General features: G+C 42.6%; 1 protein-coding gene across 1 annotated transcript in view; it reads right to left on the bottom strand.

Moving 5' to 3' along the window:
* Positions 1 to 24,679, bottom strand: part of LOC138946549 (chitin synthase chs-2-like) — a gene marked incomplete in the record, with an annotated part of 102,352 nt that overhangs the window by 19,218 nt on the left and 58,455 nt on the right. Inside the window, 11 exon segments of the mRNA XM_070317993.1 lie at positions 429 to 674; positions 1,898 to 2,061; positions 2,460 to 2,612; positions 2,916 to 3,212; positions 3,824 to 4,134; positions 4,541 to 4,856; positions 5,508 to 5,645; positions 6,548 to 6,749; positions 8,439 to 8,477; positions 17,888 to 18,061; positions 20,909 to 21,006. Of these exon segments, the coding sequence (XP_070174094.1) occupies positions 429 to 674; positions 1,898 to 2,061; positions 2,460 to 2,612; positions 2,916 to 3,212; positions 3,824 to 4,134; positions 4,541 to 4,856; positions 5,508 to 5,645; positions 6,548 to 6,749; positions 8,439 to 8,477; positions 17,888 to 18,061; positions 20,909 to 21,006 (2,138 nt within the window).

The following is a 24,679-nucleotide window of genomic DNA, read 5'->3' as shown; positions in this document are numbered from 1 at the left end:
TCATTATTATTGTTTCATCTGTTAGACTCGTTCATTACTATGGAAACAAGTTAGATCTGCATCCCTCCCCTTTTCACATTTTGGTTCTCTGCGGGTTTCTTCTGCTTTTTGGTTTACTTTCCTTTCCCTATAATTATCTTGTGCGAACAAAGCCTCCATAGGCTAACACTTTGATACTGGAGTTGTGCTGTTTTTGTCTGGGTGAGTATTGATCTCTTCTGCTTTTTGTCTCACCTACAGTCATAGTGTTGATTTGAGGAACATACACAATAGCAACATACCTGAATAAAGATTTGAGAACTTGCGTCATCTTGCTTTCAGGTTCAAACAAACGTCACATTGCATTAATGCTCTATTTCACCTGTAACACTCACACATTTAGGGCAGGATAAAATACACTGCAGAGCAAATACACCACAGCAACCTACCTGAACAAAGATTTGAGAAGTTGCACCATCTCGCTTTCTGTTTCGTGCCACATGGTGGCGCACACGTAGATCTTGGGCACGATCTGTTCTCGTTGTTTCCTCATGGCGTCCGTCGAGCTGGAATCCAGCGAAGCGTCGTCGCTGAACGCCATTTCCTTCAGGATTCGTTCCCGGTCGTTCCGACGTCGGTTGAGCAGCAGGGATTGCTCTATCAAGGCGCTGCAGTACTGCGGTAGCAGGAACAGTCTGAGGAGAGAAGAGGGAATAGATTAATAAGGTTTGGTTGCTGTACTGTAAGGGAGGATGAGGCAGAGTGGTTATGTTTATGATGTGGACAGGGTAACACAATTGTACTTTAACTTCTTCTTCTTCTTCTTCAGCGTTCGACGATGGCTGTGTCTAGATTCTTTGGCCCGTGATGTTGACGAAGTGGGCTGTTGTACTTTAACAAAGTTGTAGAGTATGTACCTGTTCGAAAATCTGTTGGCATTCAAGTTAAAACAAATGCTTTAATCTGTTATTATCTGCCTGGATACAATATTCCCAATTTGTTTGCAGTATTATGAGTAAATCCAGAGACATACATACAGAGATGCGAAGCGAGGCCGCTCGCGTGAACTCTTGGGGTACCGCGCTCGGTCAGCGTGACCTCGCGCGATTGTCAGCCATCATCCCGTACTACGTTGTTGTTCGCTTGCTCTCTGACACCGATTTGAAGTGCGTGGAGGCAATGTTTGGGAGCTAATATTTTCTTTTGTGCGCAACGTTACTTTCCCTTAACTGGCAAATGCATTACTGGTGTATACATTAATCTGTTTGTATAATTTTTGACGCGCTGTAATTAAATTTGATGCTTTTAAGTCTCACTCAAGTGGTTCTCGCACTTACACTGGCGTGTGGATAAAAAGTTTTTAAGGAGAAATGAGCGAAATTGCTTACTTTAGGATTCATCTTCTAATCACCAAATGATGCAATAATCTTCTTCTTGTGATTTTCTGTTTCTCTTGAGTGCAAATAATCAACAGGTTGCATGTTTTATTATCTATGATTTTCTATGAAACAGTTATAACTCTTTAAAAACACAACAATTGCCAGCTTGGCACCAGTGGGAGGATTACTTGCCCCTGCCGTAGGCGAAGATAACGCGAGCGGGAAGACAGCGCTTCGCATCTCTTTATATATGTCTCTGGTAAATCGAAGCCGTCTTTAGAAACTTTATTTTTCGCTGTGCCTTGACAACAAGAAACACTGCCACTTCTGAAGACAACTGCACTGCATTCTATACTAGTTAAGCTAGAATAAAGTGTAAACGGACGTAAACTAGTCATTTTACAAGCCTTGCCCCCCCCCCAAAAAAAACCCAAAAAAACAACTAAAAAACCCAAAACGTTTCGGTAGCCAATCACGCTCATCACATCACGCGATAACAGTCATGCTTTCTTTTTCACTGTGATTTCAATCTTCCGTACCTCTCGGTGAAAGCCAGCCTGGGTGCCTTGGGTGTCCAGATGTATCTGGTGATCCAGAGCTGTGAGGCCCACCACAGGCCGAAGCCCAGCCCCAGGTGCCAGATGAACCACTGCCGGTCATTGCTTTCCCCCGTACACGACCACGACAAGAACCCCGGTATCAACTGCACAGAGAACGTATACAGGTTAATGATGTACGATACCGATACAGCCTGACCCCGGTATCAACTGCACAGAGAACGTATACAGGTTAATGATGTACGATACCGATACATGTCCAGCCTGACCCTGGTATCAACTGCAAAGCAAACATGTTAGCTAAATATAGGCGAAGACAATTGTTGGGGTCAATCGGTGCCCGGAATCTTTAAGTACTGAATGAAGAAAATCAGAAATCGGAAGAAAATGCAGAGAAATGTGTCTCTTCAAAGGGCGATGTTAAATTTTTAACTCAAAAGACATAAAGTAAACGCAATAAAAGATGGAAATTTAGGGACATTTGTGTCCAGGGTATAAACTAGAATAAAACAAAACACACACAAAATGCACGACAGTTTCTTACCTGTGTAGTTTCCGGTGATAAGTAGCACAGAGTGATCATGGCGGCAACCGACACAGGTGTGGCCAGAGACAACGGGACAGCGAACGAAAACCTCTGCATACACAACTTGCACGCCAGTCGCGCAAAGTAGTAACAAAGACCAGAGGACACGACCTGCAAGACAACAGAGAATGGTACCGTTAGGAAGGGTGTACAATTCCGGTCAAGTTTTTCCTGTTATAGTCATATGGGGACCCGGTAGCTCAGTTTGTAGAACACTGGAATTTTGATCCGCGGATCACGGGTTCCAATACGGGCTGGTACTCAGAGCCAGTATCCATATCCTACCCCGACAATACCGCTGTGGCCAGTCAAAGACTTCGGTGAGTTCTACCAGAAGTTTATACCAATAACAGCAACGGTAGTGAAGTGAAGTTTTTACCATTACTAACAACGGTAGATAAGTAATGTTTTTACCTGTAATAACAACGGTAGATACGTGATGTACTGTCGCCAGTTGTAGATATAACTCGTCGTGCACACGGTAGTGTTCAGCAAACCGTTGAGGGTGATGTTTGCGATGGAGCAGTTCTGATAATCCACCCGCATGAAGCGGTTCTCGGTGGGGCTGATGGCGGATCTCGGGTGGGAAGGCACCATGTCGGGTAGAATGGGAGACTCGGTGGTATCCAGGGGTGTGCCCGTGGTGACGATAATCGGTTGCAGCACAGAGCCGTTGTATCGCGTGAACTCTGCCGGAGTGTTCATCAAGTCCTGCAAGCGGCATTGAAAACGTGATGTACAGGTAATGTGAAAAACAACACAATGCAATGTTATACACATACTAGTACGATGCAATATGATATACAATACCGTACAATACAATACAATACAATACAATACAATACAATACAATACAATACAAGACAATACAAGACAATACAAGACAATACAAGACAATACAAGACAATACAAGACAATACAAGACAATATAAGACGATACAAGACAAAACAGTACAATACATTACATCCCCTAATTTATGAGCCGACAAATTCCAAGATTGAGTCGATCTTCTCCTAAATACTGATGGCTTTTGAGATGGAACATTTTCATAATCTATTTGTTTATTTACAAATATGCATACTTCGTTATAAAATGCCAATACGTAGAGGTTAGCCTGAGCTAGCTTAATCGTCAAATATAGATGTCAATGACCAAGTGTGATTGTTATTTTTTTAAAGCATCAAGCCAGGTGAACATCGTGCCTAAAAACCACTGAAGAAGGTTTCAAGCCATTCACGCATGCTAAAAAACACAACAACATCATTAGGAACACACATGAACTCATCCACATCACTCAAGTCCCTTCAGCCAATTTCCTCACCTTGAAAGCCACGTGAGCCATGGACAGGTTTGGAACCAAGAGGAAAGCGAAGCCGAAGGTCAGACCGATCTTCCACAGCGAGGCCAGGATGTAGGCCTTGGTGCGCACCCTGTGTAGGGTATCCTTGTAGTTCTTGACGGGTAGATACAGGCACCCGATACGGAGGTCCTTGTCACAGAAGTTCTCCCACCAGTTGATGGAGATGAGGAGCAGGGCCAGGGGGATCTCCCAGGACATGTCGGACAGCGAGTAGGCGTTGGACCAGGCCGACCCCGACCCTGTCATCAGCCCCGTGCCGCGCAGTCCCACCTCTGGTACAAGACATCAATCACTTTTAGTATATTACTCAGCTTCTGGGGTTATAGGGGATTGTACTTGGGCATGCCCACTTTCGCACGTAAAGTTGGCGAAAGAGTAATGGTTTGACAAAGTCTACTTTCAGCTCTCATATTGCCAAGACGATGAGCTTAGAGTTACGCATTTGAAAAAAAAGTATCATCTTAGTGGCTTTCTTGTTGTGTGTTTCGTGAGAAAATTATACAACCAAAGGGAAAAAGAAACTCGAAACTTGTCATCAAAATAATGATCAGCTTGTTCACTGTGATTGACTTCTCACGACCTTATACTCATCTCACGTTTTCCTGCTTGTTATTGCTGATATATGTGTGTTCCGTCCGGTCAGAAAGTAAACAAGAACGCTCAAAACAGCAACCGTACCTTTGCTAGCAATAGGTGCGGGCTTGCCAGGGTCCAAGTCCTGGTCCTGGTTGGTCTTGACGCATTCTGACTTCATAGACACGAGGGCGATGACGTAAGCAGACAGCTGCATCAGCACGGCCAACACGTCCAAGATGGCGGTGGTGACCTTGCGGCGCGGGTCATCGGAGCGCTTGGTGGCGAAGAGACGCAGGATGGCGGGCACGGAGCACAGCGCGTTCATCAGCAGCAGGCACCGGACCGTGTCCAGACAGGGCAGCACACGGAACAGCAGCAGGCACAGACCAAACGAGTGGATCGTCTCGATCAGCAGAATCTGCAATGAGAGAGGAATATTACCATAAAAGAGGAATATTGCCATGACGGAGGAATACTGCCATGGACAGGAATATTGCCACGAACAAGGAATATTTCCATGACAGAGGAATACTGCCACGACAGATGAATATTGCCATGACAGGAATATTGCTATGACAGAGGAATATTGCCATGACAGAGGAATGTTGCTATGAGAGAGGCATATTGCCTTGACAGAGGAATACTGCCATGGACAGGAATATTGCCATGAAAAACGAATATCAGAATGAAAGAGGACAATGGGCATATGCATAAAAGATGAATAATAATACACATTTGTGACCCTCCACCACGGAATGATTCGCATGTCACCTTTGCATGATTTTCATATTTTTACATTTTCATAAAGAGTTTTTTATGCTCCATCCAGTGGTGAAAACCGTTTTAGAAAAGAGCGAACACTGTTTGAGTTATAAGCCTGTGACTAAGGTGACCCACACACTGTTACCAGATACTCCCCCGGCTTATATTAAGCCTAGCGCAGAACCGCGCGAGGTGACATGCGACTCATTTCGTGGTGGAGGGTCACATTTGTGCCAAAAAGCCAAACCAAAATACCAACGAAGTTGAGACAAAACAAAGGCCACTAGATCCTTAGTACCACACTTACCCATGCCATGTTGCCAAAGGAAGGTCGCTGGAAGTTGCCGAAGAGTGCCCTGAAGAGACTCTCGAAGAAGGAGACCATGTATGGCATGCAGACCACGCCTATCAGCAGGTACACCCATCGGTCCCGGTTTTCGTTACCCTGCAAGACAGAAGGAGAAATAAGTGAGAACATTAATCATCTCAAGGAGCTAACCCCGGACTTCATGCAGCGGATGCATTATCAGTCTATCAGCAGCTACACCCATCTGTCGTGGTGTACGTTACACTACACGAAAGTAGAAAACATGAGTAATAAAATAGAGGGGGGGAGGGGAGAGGAGGTGCATGTCTGACTGTCAGAGCAGGTACTGTATCTACCAGTATCTTACGTATGTCCTATGTATTAACGTGGAAAGCACACCATCGACATGGTGAGGGGGGTAGGGGGTAGCTCAGGGGGTAGAGCCCGGTAGCTCAGGGGGTAGAGCCCGGTAGCTCAGGGGGTAGAGCCGGGTAGCTCAGGGGGTAGAGCCGGGTAGCTCAGGGGGTAGAGCCCGGTAGCTCAGGGGGTAGAGCCCGGTAGCTCAGGGGGTAGAGCCGGGTAGCTCAGGTGGTAGAGCCGGGTAGCTCAGGGGGTAGAGCCGGGTAGCTCAGGGGATAGAGCCCGGTAGCTCAGGGGGTAGAGCACTGGACTTGTGATCCTAGGGTCACGGGTTCGAATCCAGTCCGGGACGGACACGGGTCAACTGTATATGCAGAGTCAGAGACGATATCAATGTCCCACCACCGTGGCACCACAGTGTCACGTATATGACCTCGGTCATTCTGCCATAAATGCAGATGATCTACACCTAAACACCTTAAGTAGAGCGACTCTTGTTGCTGCTAGCTTTCCACTGAGAGGAAGCAATCCACATTTCCCAGGAATGGGATAACACAGTAAATGAAATGAAAAAAAAACCCCGACAGCTATCCCCTTCCCCGCGCTGTATTGCACACTGCCAGAAGTGGCTTAATGTCAACTCAAAGTGACTTCAAGTTCGTCATACGGAGAACACTCACGAGGTCGGCGTTGCCAATAGCGTTGGTCATAAGCAGAAGCGAGGCCTTGGAGACGACGGCCGAGCAGAGCACGCACAGGAAGAGGAAGAGGAAGAAGAGCAGCTTGAGGGTCTTGGCCGCCACCTCGAACCAGTTGGTGGCTGTCTCGTAGATCGTCTCGCTCTTGCGGGACACTGTCTTGAACACGTCCCATGGCTGGAAGCTGTAACACACACATCACTTTTACATTACCGAGCCAACATTTACACGTGATTCTGTCATCCAAAAACGGATAGACTGCTGACGTTCCAAAATTCAGAATAAAAAAACCAAGTATTGTATGTTATTTGAACGTTTAATTATTGACAAAAAAACCAATATGTGTGTGAGTGTGTGTGTGTGTGTGTGTGTGTGTGTGTGTGTGTGTGTGTGTGTGTGTGTGTGTGTGTGTGTGTGTGTGTGTGTGTGTGTGTGGTGGGGGACGTGATTTAGTACAACTAATAGCTGCTATATGTTCATTATTGGCAAATGTGGCTTTATAAAAAAAATCCAAATTTTAGACTGTAATAAACCAGTGTGTATGTTAATATGTTCACACGATACTTCACTCAAGCAAAATGCAACCAGACTCATGCTTGACAAAGAATTGCAGAATATCCAAAGTAGGTGTAGAGGAATGGGATTCATGCAACAAAAGGCATTCATGCACATCACGTGTTTTCTGTCATGCTCCGTGACATTCTTTGTTGTCTCATTACTACAGACTAAAACAACACACCGCACATGCAGATGCACAACACATGTTTCGCAGACTCTTAATTCACACAGACTAGCCAGTGACTGTAACAACATTGTGATAGATAATGAGAAGACGTTTCTAGACGAAATCCAGGCACCATCAGTTTTTTTTTTCAACAGAAGATTCATCACACGTATTTTCAATCTGGCGTTTCAAGTTGCCCATTTATCGAGGATGTAGCTGAAAGAAAACCTACAAATAAAACTCAGTAACACGATTGTAACATTTGCTACGTTGCGTGCTGTAAAGACTTAAATGTGTAACCTAAAGGGGAAAGGTGATTGAATGACTGCCATCTCATTACTTGTTACAATGACTGCCATCTCATTACTTGTTACAATGACTGCCATCTCATTACTTGTTACAATGACTGCCATCTCATTACTTGTTACACACAACTGTCATATGTTTCATACATTCAAGGGGGATAAAGGGTGGGTAGTGAGGGGGGGGGGATTTCTGCTTTTGTTACGTTATTTTATTTTTCGGATCCGTTTATGTAACAACAAAACATTGATCCAGCCTAACGGGACTAAAGCTCCTCAACCCCCATAGAAGACAGCACCACAACAACAGCAACAACATTAACATTAACAATGATAAAAACAATGAAATAAACATGGAGAAACAGCAAAACGGCAGTTAATAAAAGAAAGAAGACAAGCACAACGAACCAATAAAAACAAAAGCAAAATGAAGCACAGAGCACAACGAAAAAGCAAAAGAAACAAACAAAGAGAACAAAGAGAGACAAAGCAAAACGACAGAACAAAGAGAGACAAAGAGAGACAAAGAGAGACAAAGAGAGACAAAGAGAGACAAAGAGAGACAAAGAGAGACAAAGAGAACAAAGAGAGAAAAAGCAAAACGACAGAACAAAGAGAGCACACGAAAAAGAAAAGGACAACACGGAGTTCGCTAGCCTGCTTGCGAGGCGACATCAGACCGCTAAGGCCTGAGAAAATCCGCTGATGGCAACTAATCCAGCCAGCACATGCAAAGACTGACCACTTGGCCAACCCCTCGCACAGTCAACACAGGCTCACCGGGCCCCGCTAAACATCAAAAGCGTAAGCCAATAGCAGCGCTGGCGGCTATGACGTCACGACCTACTTGTTAAACAATCCTCCGGTGCCAGGATCCGCAGCCATTCTGAAAGAAGGACACGTTTTTTGGTTCAAAATGAGCGGCCAGGCAACAAGAAAACAAGGTTTTTTTGTTCACAGTCCGCGGCCAGGCAACAATGCTGCTTTGTCTTGTTGGCTGGCCAAATTCTTGCCCCTCGTTCTCAAAGCACAATTGTTTCAAGCGGCAAGGGAACAAAAACTAGAGTCAGTAAAAAAAATATACAGATAAAGGGGGAGAGAAAGGACACGGGTGGGGATGGGGGGAGGGGTGAGAGGAAGGAAAAGAGAGAGAGAGAGAGAGAGAGCTAGAGAGAGAGAGAGAGAGAGAGAAAGAGAGAGAGAACAGACAGACAAGACAGACAGAAAAAGATAGGTAATCAGATATTGAGAAAACTAAAAATGAGCTGTCATGAGCGTAAAGCTATGTATACATGTGCAATTGACTAACAGACAGGCGGACATGCAGACAGACGGCCAAACACAGAAAGTTAACGTAGACGGATAGGCTGACTAAAGCAATATACTACCATGGTAGGCCTTAATGGCATCAAACTCGGACAAAACAAATTTCACTCGTAGATATGCTTCTAAATAATTAGCTTCGTATGATAAAAGCATTGCATATAGGTCATTTTAAATAGTTTTCTTGATTGGTCTGGGCCTCACTTAGGTCAAGAAACGCTTTCTGACTGAGGAAAAGAAGCCATAAAAACAATCTGTTCTATCTCATGTCGTGGATGCATATTCGCCAACAAACCATGTAGTGGCAAATTGCACCAATATAACTCAAAAGTGCATCAATTTATTTAATGCTACCAACCGCTGCTTGGTTACTTAAGTCAACCAAGAACACGTGGTTAAAGATTCCAAACTAGGAGGGACGCTCCTGCCAGAATCCAATTTAACCTTTTCCTCAATGGCAAATGTTGCACGTTCCAGTGACAGCCCGCACACGTGTGCGAGGGCAAAGGGCATTCTCACAAACGCGTGTATAGTGGAATGTCTGATTTCATCAAAGGTTGCTATCACGGCGTCACCAAGGGGGTCCATTGCTATAGTATGGCCTTGACAGTAGATCAGACTGACACGGCTTACGGGGCCCGGGGTTAAATTGCGTACGGAGTCTGTGAGTCTGCCTTCTATTTGCTTGTAAAAGACTAAAACATCTGAACAGTAGTTACGAAAGTTACTCAAACAAACAGAGTGATTTTTCATGTTGAATGTACCACTTGTTTGCTAGCGACAATGTCACAGTTTGGTTAGAAAAATGGGTGTCATTTGCAGTGTGCGCTTCAAAAGTTCTCGTCCATAGCGGCTACGTTTTCGCTGATTTTTTTAGTAAGAAACCGCTCTCCTTTGTGCTTATTGGAAAAAAAGAGTTTTATAATGTACGTTAGTGAAGACCCACATTACATGTAAGTACTAATAGAGTGTGAGTTTAAGTCTCCAATACGCTCATGTTGACATAGCATCTCCTTCAAAATCATTTGTATCCACCCTTGATTTTCTTTGTACGCGCCTATTTTATCGTTCACTTAACTAACTATTTAAGTCTCTTTCCCACGCTCGTACGATTCGAACAACGCCCAGCTATATTAATACCACGAAGTACAAACCAAGTCAGCAGTCGATTTACCATCACATTTACTATCAAGTCTCTTTCCCAAGTTCGTGTTATCCGAACAACGCCCAGATACAGTACCAAAGCTTACAGCTGATGTGCCATCAATCTCCAGAAAGATAGTGACAACTAGTAAAAAGATAGATGTTTACTTTCTCGGCGGTGGCTGCAAGTAAGCCACGAGTCCTCTAAAGGCCGTACAATGGCTCACCATTATGGAAGCAAAGGCTTGGCCGGGCATGACATAGATATACAAATCGTGCCAAGGGAGGTCCATGGCACTGTCAATATTGTGTGGGTGTTGTCATAAAGACGGAACATTTGCCCACACATCCCGCCCCTCCTATAACACCTTTTACCTCCGTGACGACTTTAGCAATGCTTAAGCTAACACACTGATCCTGTTAGCTAGCAGTATTCGTAGGGCAGTAACTATCAAGCTTATATTACAATAACAAAAGGGGAAATATCAAGTGAGCTTAGTTGGCTACAAAGGGTTTACAACAACAAGACCTTGTTGACAAACCGAGACGTTGTTTTAGAAGATGACGCTGCTTCTTAAACGTGTTGTCACTTACATTTTAAGAGGATTTAAACATAATGTAAATGAAGTAATTTTCATAATAAGTATTTGAACAGAGGGTGATATCCTTTATCTACTAGAAAGAGTCAGTTTAAAGGAACATTTCTCAAAACATGTATGTATGTATGTATGCGTACATGTATGTATACGGGTGTGTGTGTGTGTGTGTGTGTGTGTGTGTGTGTGTGTGTGTGTGTGTATGTGAGTGTGTGTGTGTGTGTGTGTGTGTGTGTGTGTGTGTGTGTGTGTGTGTGTGTGTTGTTTATGTTAGCAGTAACGAATAAAAGATCGAACAGAAACGTTGTCATACCCACTCTTTCCGGGTCTACGAGAGTTCCAGATGTATCCATCTATTGCAAGCGACGTCATCGACGCAAAATGGCCCTTTCTCAATCCAATTACACTTCTTGAAATCCTGACCACTGTTTAACACAGCGCTCAAAGTTCGTCGACCACATAAATCCAGGAGGTCACAGGTTCCAAACCAAAGACAGTCTTTCAAAGATTATAACCGTGCGTCTTCCGTGAGTCAGGTACAAGCTGACAACTCTGAATTCCTTTCAAGCCCCTCCCCTTTATCTTTACGCCTCTGTACACATTCTCCAACTGTCTGGAGTTTTCTTGGCAACTCCTCAACAACTCTGCCCCTCCTCCTCATGATCACATAATGAGAGACAGATCTGTACTCGTATCTTTACAAAACACTGTCGTTCGCGGACTAATCGTTTTCTGTTTGAAACAAAAAAGTCTCTAATACTTCTCAGTTACTTTAAAAGTAAACCGTTGGCCAAAGCTCCACAACTTTTGATGATCTGGAGGTTTCACGACAAAACTCAAGTTCTCAACAAAAGCAAAAGTAAAGTTTGGTTTTCACGGCTGACTGTCATTGACTCTTCCACTTTTCTTTCTACCCCAGCATAATTCCTCAGAACACTCCACTTAAGCCAAGCACCGCCATGACAGTATGAGTACTTTTTGCAGCAACACACGCGGTTAGGATCACTTCTTTCACTCTCTTACAAAAACTAGAGCACAGTAGCCACACCGCTTTCTTTAACTCCACTTTCTAAACACACATCCATCCCTTTGTGGTGTGCCTCTGGCTCAGCAGCCAATAGAGAAATAAGTGCCAGCACTTAAATAAACCAAAGGAGTTTGAAGAGGAGGTATGAGGAGGATGTGCAAAGAAAAGAAAGGTCTGACAAAGGGCGGGCCTGCCTAGCATCAACAGTGACAAAGGAAAGCGTGGTTGGCGATGCATTGGGGAACGTGTGTGCAGTGTCGAAATCACCATCAATGCGCATCCGTGTCTAGTCATATAAATATTTTATTCTTTTCAATGCTTTTATTCATGTTTGTGAAAGAATATTCGAAACTGCCACGCTGCTCCTCCAAGAATACGCGTCACGAGAAATGGTACACTAAGAATAGTGCACGCAAACAAGTCTGAATTAAGAAGACACAAAAAGTTAAAATTGAAATGAAATTAACCAAAGAAATCTAAGTAAACATTATAAGATGTGTTAAACATTGGGGTGGGTGGGAGATTTGAAAGAGACAGGGAAGTTTCCTACTCTGCCATGCTGGGCTCGAATGCGATAAACGTGTGTGAGAAAACAGAGGCATGACATGAACAACTTTTGAAAGCAAGTATCTTTAAAACACCTTCCACATTTTAAATTCTAAAATAACATGGGATCGTTAATGTCAACCCTACATTAACTACTTAAGAATTCATCTTTATCTGAAACTGTATTAGTATGTATAAGATCATATTCTAGCGAACAAACTAAATTTGATCTTACTAGACCAGCAACGTAAAGGTGATTATTTATTGCAAACATGACTGTTCTGCGCTGCACCAACGCTACAGCAGCGATCTATTGTCATCTACTAAAGGACCTTAACCCCATTGAACTAATTCACGCGCTCCTGATCCCGGTCTCCTTCCATATACTTTGAAAGGTATGTTAAAGTTAAACGTTTCACCCGCTCCCTACTTGTGCACATAATGTAAGCATCATGAGCATGCCTCAATGCAGACTTGTCATGGTCACACTTAGGTGCAATAGACATGACACCCTCCAAGCGTGCGCACACATTGATGATGTCACTGATACTTGTAATCTTCAGATCGAAAAACGTGCACGAATGTGTGTATCTATCCAGGATGTTAAACACGAACTGAGGCTGTCAAAACCAAAGTTGATACTTTGCGAGGCGTTTACATATTTAGCAGTCTGATATAATAGGATACTATACGTAACTGCAGAAAAAATACAAGCTTTTGAATGACTTACAGGCAGAACTAATAAGGAATTTCTGTTCTTGACATTCGCTTTCGTGTTTTCATTGAACATTTCTCATGACCACTTCCATTGCTGGTGTCACCCTGCTATCAATAACAACTTTGCTACTATTTATGCCAACTTTAACGCAATGAAACACTTTTAATCATTGTATGTTTCATTTATTTCAATACTTATTGGTAATAAACTCTCTCTCTCTCTCTCCCTCTAATTCTCTCTCTCCCTCTATTTCTCTCTCTCGCTCTGTCTCTCTCTCTACCCCCCCCTCTATCTCTGTCTGTCCAGCTTACACAAGCGGCAGGAAGCAATGTAGCGTGCTAACGCAACAAGTCACCCACACTTTCCATCGGGAGCGGGTGAAATTGCACAGGACATGTCTGTGTGCTCAGAACACCTTGCACCCGGGATACTACCCGCGTCACTCAGGTAAAAAAAAAAAGTAAACTAGCTGCAGGTGTAAATACCCCAGAAAGCAACGGACATTGTGTTTGACTGACTGATTGGAGGTCACGACTGCTAGCATCGTCATTTCACACAAAAACACACACGCACTGACATACACACACTAGCGCATGCACGCACACACGCACGCACATTCACACACATCGTTCATTCTCCTGTCATTCGACAATCCAATCCAACCAAATTGGCAGCAGAACAGAAAGAAGCTACACGTTCGATGCTTCTCCTTCCTTAACATCCAATGTCAGTTATTTCCAAAGAAACTTTAAGTCACTAAAACGCGTACATTGTATTTGAATAAATGCTGCGCACACTATTAGAAAAAAATAGTGTTGTCATACTGATGACACAACTGTCACTACCCTCACTTGGCTACACTTTAAGTGTTACTGTTTGTTCTCAAATTGGCGGTTGCTTCAACCATTTTGTTTTAACATTCACTGAATTGCCAAATTTAGTATTAGTACTGCATTGGAAAACGCTCTTAAGTTTTGTTGTCTGTGGTATTGATGTACTCGTTAGACGCAAGTAAGAGTCAAAAGATTTATGTCTTGCTGAAGTCATTGTTATTTGCGTTACTATTTATACGATATTGTTTTATCTGGCCAGTAGTTCTGGCCGACATTACCCACACATTGTTCCAAACGCCCTGGTCACGACATTAGTCATTTCTCTATGACGCGGCTTAACGGATTTGAGCCATATTGCTATTGTTTAACAGCCCCTGCATAACGTGCCCAAATCGTTCTTGGCCTGTGTCCCGCGTGTCAACACACATATTGTCCGAACATTTCCAAGGACCATGGTGTTTAAATTAATTATTGCTTGATGACGTTGTCTAGCGCTGGGTAATGTGTTTCTTGGCCGCCATTTAGCATACACGTTGTTTCCACATTGTTCAGACGTTTGGACATTGCTAGCGATGGCACTGTCTGCTGGCCAAGGTTTGTTAGAGGGGATTAGCTAAAACATTTACCGTGCACACTATAGAATGTGAAAATACACTCAGAGTGCTTCCCCGTTGTCTCTCTGCTGTCCCTCTTAAACCACCCCCTCTAATAGCAGTCTTGCACCCATGTCTTTTTAACTCTCTGTCACAACCCTTTAGAATTAAATTTGTTGTGTGCAGAAGACCATATTCCGACGCGAAATAAAATATCTGGTTCCATGCTGTTATTTTCTGCTCTGATGGCTTTACGCCCCTTTCGTATTGCCTATTTCATATGCGTGCATTTCTAACATGTCCAGTCAATACGTTTTCTGATTCTCTTCATATATCTTCTGTTTCCCACTTTTGCAACCACCGGCTGCCCATTGTTTCTCCATCGTTCATCTTGCTTACCTACATTTTCTGCCTCTTTACCTCACACATTCGTACTTCTGTCGAACTCTTATAATCATGCGATTCCTTTCAGATACGGGTAAGGTGTCTCCACTTGATTGTTTGTAAAAGTGTCAATTCTTTCATATGTGTACGTTTCTTTGATCTGTATCTTTGAGTATCTTCTCTTTCCTATTTCACGTACCACGAGTTGCTCTAGCTTATTCACATAGGCTTCTCTCTACTTATTTGTTTTGATATGTACCTTTTCATTTACACGTTGTATAATGCTGTTAAGGATAAGCTTGAAGATTCGGCCAAGCCTGAAATCTTTATCCTTTAAAAATCAAGTACAGCAATGACTGTAGAGATCTATGTCAAATGTCATGATTGGGTCATAAATACAAATTGCATTAAAAAGAAAAAGAAAAACAGTACTGAGGCGTTCAGATTCTTACTTCTGATTCTTATTGTTTGAGCTGTACACTGCGAGCCAAGATAGGCCCTTCGCTGTGTGACGTCATTCTCTCAAAATGGCCGTCTTCCCCAGAAGTGATCGATCGCGGAGGGACATTGTCCTGCGGTGACACCTCGCAACGTGATCCCATCCCCCCGTGTATCCTCTCCACTGTCTGTGCTAATTTGCTTTTCTCCGCTGATTGCCGCCATTGTTGAAACAGCATCTGTTTAATGACGTGCTCTGATGTGTGCGTCTCTAAACGTCATTCTGTCGTGTCCTCACACAATTAAGTTTGAATCACGTGTTTCAAACATTCCACTTTGGTTGCTGGGGTGATTTTTCGCTAGTTGGTTTATTGTTGGTTTATTGTTGGTTTATTGTTGGTTTTTCCCGTCCCTTCAATCTATTTGGCTGTTCGGAACCGATTCAAGTTTGTTTCCTTTCTCATGATGTTACGTCTAGTGGTTAAGATAAATGGCTGCTGTGTAATTGACGCAGCCGTATACATGTCCTGGTTAAATATTTATTTCATAGAGTATTTTTTCTATTTCGTTCTTTTTTTTCTCCTGATTACAGATATGTGTATCGTGCAAAGCTATGTGCTTCTCGTTGTGTGTGTTTTTGGTTTTGTTTTGTTGACTGTCCTCACTGACCTCTAGTGCTACGTGTCAAATGAACTAGCTCACTTTTACCCAAAGCAGGTCAGCGTCGAACCACAATACAAAAACAGTCTTCATGTCTTTCAATGAATCGCCGAAAAAGTTTGAAACCCGTTAGGGATTCCAGGACATACTGCTTTCGTAGCGTCTAAAATGCATGCTCCTGACATAACTTTTTCTGATGATGCTAAACTGTTCTGTTATTTCGCACGATTGCAATTCATTTTTTATGCCTGGGCTTATTTCGTGAACGTCGAGCTTTAGCGAGAGTTATTTGCACGATTGCAATTAATGTTTTATGCCTGGGCTTATTTCGTGAACGTCGAGCTTTAGTGAGAGTTATTTGCACGATTGCAATTATTTTTTTATGCCTGGGCTTATTTCGTGAACGTCGAGCTTTAGCGAGAGTTATTGGCACCTTTTTCTACACTCCCAAGCAAGCACAAAGGAGCAACGCATCTGAGTCCTAACGTATTAATTATCCATTTTTTGTTTCTTATCAACGCAGCTCGTGTGACCCTTTGACCCCAAATCTACATGATGATACACTGGGTTAACAGTAGCTAAGTAGGTCATTGAGTATTTGAACTGCCTTACAACAATACTATCTGTTTCCTTGCCAAACCCCTCGTATTTACTCGCATTTTGAACGATGTCTCGGCCTGTAGCCTATTCGTTTAGATCTTAAGCACACCTCACATTTGCATTTGCATACTGCATACATTGACCACTAATGAAATAAGATGCTATTCTGACGGCTTCTTTTACTGATATATATAGCAGGAAGAAATGCCATGATTTTCCTTGACCTAAAATCTAATTCGGCTAAACAAATAAAAAAACTCAAAGAAGACCGATCACGACAAACAAAAACACGACAAAACAGAACAAAAGCAAGATAAAACTGCACACTTTTAGTCACACCTGACATGAGTTAATACTCCACAAGTTAAGCCACATACTTAATTAAAACTGCGAAGAGACATGAAAGCAACAAGATGAAAGAAACAATGTTATAGAGGACGTTATATTATTCAAACAAAATGTACATTTTACATTCTACGTCTGCAATTATACCTCCCATCAAAAGAAACTTGGTCAGCGAGTTTGGGTGTAGATCTTTGTTATCAGGCTGTTTATGTTGTAACCAATTATAATCTTAAAAAGATTATCTATTCTTCTTTCGTATGCAGAAAAACGCTTGATCTTACATTAGGTTATGTCTGCAAAGTAACATGCATGGCAAACGCCCCCGAAAATCGAATTCACGAAAAAAAATCCCTTCGTACAAATCGATAAAAAAATCAAAACAGCTGCCTCGTTTCTTTCGACGAAGAGTATATACAAAATAATGACTGACTAAACTGTATCCCAAGACCAAGAAAAGGAGAGTATAATGTGCAATGCATTTATTATTACACACTGAGAGTGAGAATATGATATATGCAATGTCTTTACTATTACACACAAAGAGTGAGAATATAATATATGCAATGCATTATATATTGCACACTAAGAGTGAGAATATAATATGCAATACATGTACTATTGCACACTAAGAGTGAGAATATAATATATGCAATGCATTATATATTGCACACTGAGAGTGAGAATATAATATATGCAATGCATTATATATTGCACACTAAGAGTGAGAATATAATATGCAATACATGTACTATTGCACACTGAGAGTGAGAATATAATATATGCAATGCATTATATATTGCACACTGAGAGTGAGAATATAATATATGCAATGCATTATATATTACACACTAAGAGTGAGAATATAATATGCAATACATGTACTATTGCACACTGAGAGTGAGAATATAATATATGCAATGCATTATATATTGCACACTGAGAGTGAGAATATAATATATGCAATGCATTATATATTACACACTAAGAGTGAGATTATAATATGCAATACATGTACTATTACACACGGAGAGCCCAGTAACAAGAAACACAAATAAGTAACGACAGGCGTAACTGGCAAAGTAACACCTACTTGTCTTGGATAATGGGCTGACTGGAGATGTTAGTGACGTTGGTGGTGGTAGTTGACTCTGACGTAGTTGTGTTGGATTTCTGGGAAGGTCTGCGGTGTCGCTTTCGCCTACGTCTCTGTGGTCTGTGGTCATCATCGCTGGCCAGGGACCGCGTGCCGTCGCTTGGCCCGTACCTGAGTGGACACAAAACAAAATACAGATATTTGAAAATATATACATGTCTAATATTACCCAATATTGACGGACTGTGTGATGATATCTTCTGCTATGGTCTGTTGAGACAGTGATATCAAAATCGAGACCGGAGGTCGAGATTTTGATATCACTGTCGAAACAGACCAATAGCAGAAGATATCATCACACAGTCAGTCAATGTTAGATATATTGCTAATTCTCTGGACATTTTGTATTTACTGTAAAGAAATTACAAAAGTATTTGTCTCAGTTTTGGCTGTTCCATATCCCTCCCTCTGATTATTATTTCTTTTTGTTCACTCTTTTCTTGTACTTTTCAGTATTTTAAAATGTCTATCCTTTCAAAAAGTCTTTAGTCACTTGCTCAACTAAATTCTGGGATAATTATATTTTCATATATATTTGTTTGTTTTTAAATTTAGGTGTTTTTGTTTTTGAAGTGGGGAAGCAATAAAGAGGTCGTCGATATCAAAACTGATATCGACGGAAATGTCGTCGATATCACTTTTGCACTGAGCTCAGTTTTGCCCAATTGACCAATGGAAATCCATGTAAGATATGAAATAGCAATATAAAACATTATCTACCTTTCCGATTTTGTAAGCCTTGAATATCAAGGCGACTTCATGTATCCATATTGTCTCGGGTATAGGATATACCAGAATATATACATGCATGATATAACACAATATCAACCTTTCTAAATGTGTAAGCCTTGAATATCCAGGCGATTGCATGTACCCATAATTATTGTCTCGGGTACACTGAAAGAGCGATGTGACTGCAATGTCCTATCGCCATTTTTTCCCCGAGGGCTCTCGGCTGTTCCATAGCGTGAGTTTATATCATATCGGATAAGACATATACTACGATACCACGTTTCTTAACCTCTGTCCAAGGTGATGTCCGCAACTGTCAATCGTCGTTTGATCTAAACTTTATAATAATTATTGTTCAGGTAAGGGAAATCCTACCGGTGAGCGTATTGCACTGACCAGTTCCAGTTACCACGTCCTACCTGTCACCTTACGCAGACTGTTTACAGTACCTTTTTTTGGTGTGCTGAACATCATTGAAATAAAGTCTTATGTCTTCTTTTGTACGTCATAATCAATACAAGAATAAAACAATATGTTTACAGCAATTACAACAGACAAACATCCCGAATAATCACTTTTTGGGTTAATTATTTTTGCTGGCAGTCATGCATATTACTAGGTAGATGAACACGTGTTCACGCAAAATAAATATCATGAATAAATCCCTGTCCAAAGATTGATTTTGACGTTATGACAAGATTTAGCAGCTCACGTTGACTCTTGTTGGAAATGAAACTAATGGCAACGACAAAGAGATCTATCGAGTAATGGAACATGGAGGTACGTAATTACATATCATCGTATTTCTTGGAATCCCTACTTCATGCCATCCAAGCAAAACAGACGCATCAGATGTGCAGTTGTCGTTTTTTAACCACTAGATGCAGCACAACATTATTTTCCTTTCGTTCTTAAGTTTCTGTAATTTCAATTTGTAAGAAAACATTGCATATGCAGTCGAAATAGACACACGAATGACCCATTGTATAAATGTCAAGTAATAACGAGACAAACTGTGGAATTTCTAAATCAAATCAAGTCAATTCTGGTTCAAACCAGTTTATACCACTCTGAGATAATCTGACATATAAATATTTGGATGTCATGCCACAAACATTCTTTTTATTCATTAGCATTATGTGCAAATGCTCGTCGGCAAATCAAAAATTGAAACCTAGGTATGTACCATTTACATATTTATTTTAGCATTGCATTAAAACAAGTGTAACATTATTTGTTTTCTTAATATCCAATTGCGATCGAATTTGCTTTTAATGATTGCCACAGTACAGAATTTAAGCAGCTGTGTCTAAGAAATATGAAAATGAATAATGCCTGACAAAAAGCTGATTTTTATCATCCAACATTTGTAAGAGTGGGCTAATCACATGAATTTCTAAAACTATACAGCTTCCGTGTTTGAGCATGGCCAGCTGTTATATTACCGAGGGATGCTACGCAAATGGCAAATACGAGGTTTAACAATAGAAAACTTGCTCTATAGGTGACAAAGTCAACTGTAACATTATCGTAGATACCGTTATTACAAAGTATCAACCAACATCGTCTGAACACTAGATATTACTGGGTCGGAGGCAAATTGACTTGTGCGTCTCCATGGTGTCTATCTGGAGGACTGACAAGTTTTCTAGATTGATGGATCAGCTCACCTACACAAATAAATGGCTTACTGGCTTGATCATCTATCCTACGGAAATAGATAGCCTACTTCATCGGAATGTCCTCTGAATACCAGGTCCGAGGATAGGCTAGGTAAATGTTAGATGTCCAGACAAGACGATTTCACGATAGATAGTTAGCAACCCTGATGACCAAATCACCTAAACTATGTGAAAACTTCCTTGATTGTATATTGTCAATCAAATCCGAGGCTACGCTAGGTAAACGGTTCACGGCAACGCTCTAGACAAGACGATTTGAGAACAGACATCTACCTAGTTGATAACAAACTTACCTGTACAATTAGATAGCTCACTTGATTAGACATTGTCATTCGAGGTCGTCTGAACACAAGACATTTACGAAGTCGAAGGCAGATTCACTGGTACATATCCAAGAATCGTTGAGAAACAGACAGCTTGCAGTGTAGGTGGTTTACGTCAGTAGTCTAGATAAGAAGGCTTAAGAATAAACAGCTTGCTAGGTTAGTGGTCTAGGCAAGACTATTGAAAGATAGCCAGCTAGCTATGCTGACGTCAGACTCACCTGTCTACGGGAGCGCTCATAGCAGAACGCCTGACGTCATTCTTCTCTGGCACTACTCCGGTCAGGGGGGAGTGGGGCGTGGTCAGGTTTTTCACAAGCTGCACACAGACACACATACCACCGTCAACCATTGAATTAACATCTTAATAATCCTCCTTGCTGAAAACACAGTCTGGCAATGTTGAATTATTACAATATTTTTCTCTCAACCGAACGGTTTTTGTTTTTGTAAAAAAATAAAAATCGCTAGTTTTCGCGCATTAACTGTATCTGCTCTGTGCCTTTTTTTTACAGCCACTTTTCACGGAAACATTTCTTTCTCATGTCGAGAAAATTAGCGTCAGCTTTTAAACCAATGCGCATAATAGTCTTGTGCGATGTTTGTTATTTTCGCAATTATTTGTTAGACGGATCTTCGCAATTGTACCGTAACAAATATCCAATCTTGGGACATACTAACTTGACGTCAAAAAGGCTTTCACTTTGGGAATGAACTTTCCAGAACAAATCTCGATCAACCATTTGCAATAATTAGTAATGACATTCAGACACTGACAAGACACAGTTGTGACACACAATACATCCTCAGAACATGATGCTTACGGAACGCATTTATAGAACACAGTATCTTCTCCCGACTGGCCTGCGTACAGCAGGGATGCGCATTTGTTTCTGTCTCGTTTCCTAATTCAGCGTATTCCCACCGCGTAATTGCGGAACACAAAGAACAGGAAGCAGGACGCCCCAAGACGCCAGCAAGCAGCCTACTGGTCACAGGTCCAGGGGTTAAAGTCAGCTTTAGCACAACTACGCATCCAGGGCCCCGAGGCATCATTTGGCCCACTGCCAAAGACTGCGCCCTTTCCTCCTACTCATCAAACGAAGCGACATCTACACTCCGCCAGAACTTTAAGTGTTGTAAGAACTGTCGTTTACATATTGGCTTGTGCTTCTTCGCTAGGAAGAAAACAATAAGCTGAACGGAAGAAGTGTAACGAACCAGAATCGATGCTTCCGAACAGCTTTTGAGGACTTATTTAACATTTGAAAGACGAGCGAAAATAGTAACTTGTTGCGGTCCTGAAACAAATGATATCAAAGCCCAAAAGACGAACATACGTTAAACAGAAAAAATGCATTTCACCTTATTCGGCATTGTACGCATTGAGTTTTGTTTGGGATGTTAACTACACAAGTAAGAGCATCCATTTTGCAAACTTACATCCCAAGCTCTTAGCTCGTCCTATTCTGTTCTCCAAGAATACACTTCTCACGAACAGAAGAATACAGTAACGAAATAAGCAATGGATACAACTGGACTGCTCCCTTCTTATGACAAACACACGCTTAATTTACTGCTACGTACAACAACATAAGACAAGCTTTTAGGGAGAAAACGGGATTACTTTACACCGCTAATTTCACTTAGATTTGCAAAATAAATGATCTACCTTTCCTGCCATAAAATCAATTGAACAATTTTCAACTGCGACCAATGGACGCCGCAGTATATACAAAATCAAATGCAGTCAGCAATTCAAAATTTGACGCTCACACTTTTGTGTCTATCCCTTGGAAAAGATGACCTAATTGTCTAAAGAAAAAACAATTCGCAACTATAAAGACATTGCCCATTTCATTTTCATGTTATTTGTACAAAAATGTCAAACAAAAAACGAAAAGAAAAAGAAAGTGCCCATTACTTTATTCTAAAATATAAAGTGCACTGTAAAATGATAAATAATCCCTCATCACTTGGCTCCAGAAATGTGTTTCACTTACAAGAAAAGTTCACAACGAAAAAGAAAAGGGTCATTACTTTGTTCCCGAGGGTACAAATTGTCCACGGCGGTTACATGTTGTAGCCCGTAGGAGAACAGACGAAGAAAAGAAGAAAAGGGCAACAGTGAGATCACGACTGGGCCAGCAGTCAACCACTTCACTCTCAGTATCAGCAAAGAGAGGCTCTTTGGTATCTGCAGCACTAGCGGCTATTCTCGCAGCACGGGGGACGGAGCGAGGAGTCCAGTGCTCCGCTTGCTGGGCAGGACGGGGGTGACTAGGACTGCTGCTGGACGCCGTCTGTGGCGAGGGTCCGACTGCGGCCAACGGCGGCCATCTAAGCAAATATTACGTAAGAGCGCGACTGGGCCCCGGGGTCCTAAGCTGCCTGCTAAGCCTAAAAGAAACTTTGTCGTCTCCTCGCAGACACGCCAGTGGGCGCATGCGCAGAGGAGGGGAGTATCGAACAGTTGAAACATTCTTGTTGTGTTTGGCAAAGCACGCTGTGGCGGATCAGCCCTCTTGTCGACCAATCACAACGCTCCTTTCTCCCTAACACTCCTTCTCCGCTCGCTTTCTTTTTCTTGTCCCCCTCTTTGTGCCTTTTTTTGTGCTGCCCGACCCTCCTTCTGGTTCTCGTGGCGAGCGGACGGAGGGGGGTGTTTGAGTACCAATATTGGTTAACGCGCTACTGGCTTTTTTCTTCTGCGGCTAATCCTGCCCCCTGTCGGAACGGAACATACGAAACAATGACAAACACTCCCCTCTCCCTGTCTCTCCTTCCCCACCCCCCTCCTGTTTCCTCCAACAATCCTGACCCCCCCCCCCACACTTCTCTGTCTCTTGCAAACGCATATCCTACCTCCTCTTCCAGCCTCACTCGGTGAGATGTCTACGAAAAAAGCCAAAGCCCCCTCCTCTCCATCTATACCATCAATTGCTCTTGCTGCCTCAGGTACAAACTGGCCAGAGAATTAGAGAGAGAGGAGAGAGAGAGAAAGAGAGAAAGAAAGAGAGAGAGAGAAAGAGAGAGAGATGGGGGGGGGGGGGCGAAGAGAGAGAGAGAGAGAGCGGGAGAGGGGGGGAGAGAGGGGAGATGAGGGGGGCAGTGCCGGGAGTGAAAGGGTTCAAAGAAAGCATTCCCAGGAGGCCGAACCTGGTCCCGGAGACAGAGAAGGCTGTGTTCGAGACAAGGTGTGTGTGTGTGTGGCGGGGGAGGGGGGGGGGCAACCCCCTCGTCGTGTTGGTCAGTCTCACAGCCCCGACACTGACCGCAGCAAGGCCAGGTGCTATGTCAGATACTGTATCCATGCTCACTGACACGCTCTCATCCCTAAAAGTCTAAGCTTACTGTCACAATTCGTTCGGGTCTGCAATTTCCGAATACAATTACAGTCAGCCTTTGCAAGGGTAAATACAGGGGCATCCGAAAACACTTTCACACGGCGTTGTATACCCTTCCTGATCACAGTGCTCCAGGGGTTCCAGACCGTCCCTATTGCCAGGGGACCTACACATTGCCATTCTGGGCGTTCTCACAACTTAAATGAGACAATGCAAGTGCAATGTAAAGACCGCCAAGACTTGTTTTGTTCTTCTGCATCTAAAAGGCGAAGCATTCTAGCACCAGGGCTCTCTGTGTTGTGTTTTCCATGCACCGTCTTTAAACAATGTGAGAAGTGTCCAAAAAGTGTGACCCCTCCCTGATCCAGCCATATTCTAGCCATACCATCTTCCCATATTCTAGCCATACCATCTTCCCATATTCTAGCCATGGCAAACGCTCATGCCAGACATGCACCGGGATAAAATGTAGAAGACACGTGCAAAGCCTCGAGGAAGATGCAACAAGCCCCTGTCATGGGCAGCTTTGCTTCTCACACAATATGAACAATCGCGACTCAAGTGCAAGTTTGGTGTCTGCACCGAACGCGAGCTTGAAATCGACGAACAAAATGTATGACGGTTTTGTCATCAATGTCTTGTGGC

The sequence above is a fragment of the Littorina saxatilis genome, linkage group LG1 (genome assembly GCF_037325665.1).
Source record: "Littorina saxatilis isolate snail1 linkage group LG1, US_GU_Lsax_2.0, whole genome shotgun sequence".
NCBI classification, from domain to species: Eukaryota; Metazoa; Mollusca; class Gastropoda; order Littorinimorpha; family Littorinidae; genus Littorina; species Littorina saxatilis.
The sequence above is the reverse complement of the archived record's forward strand: the minus strand, read 5'-3'. Positions and strand labels throughout refer to the sequence as shown.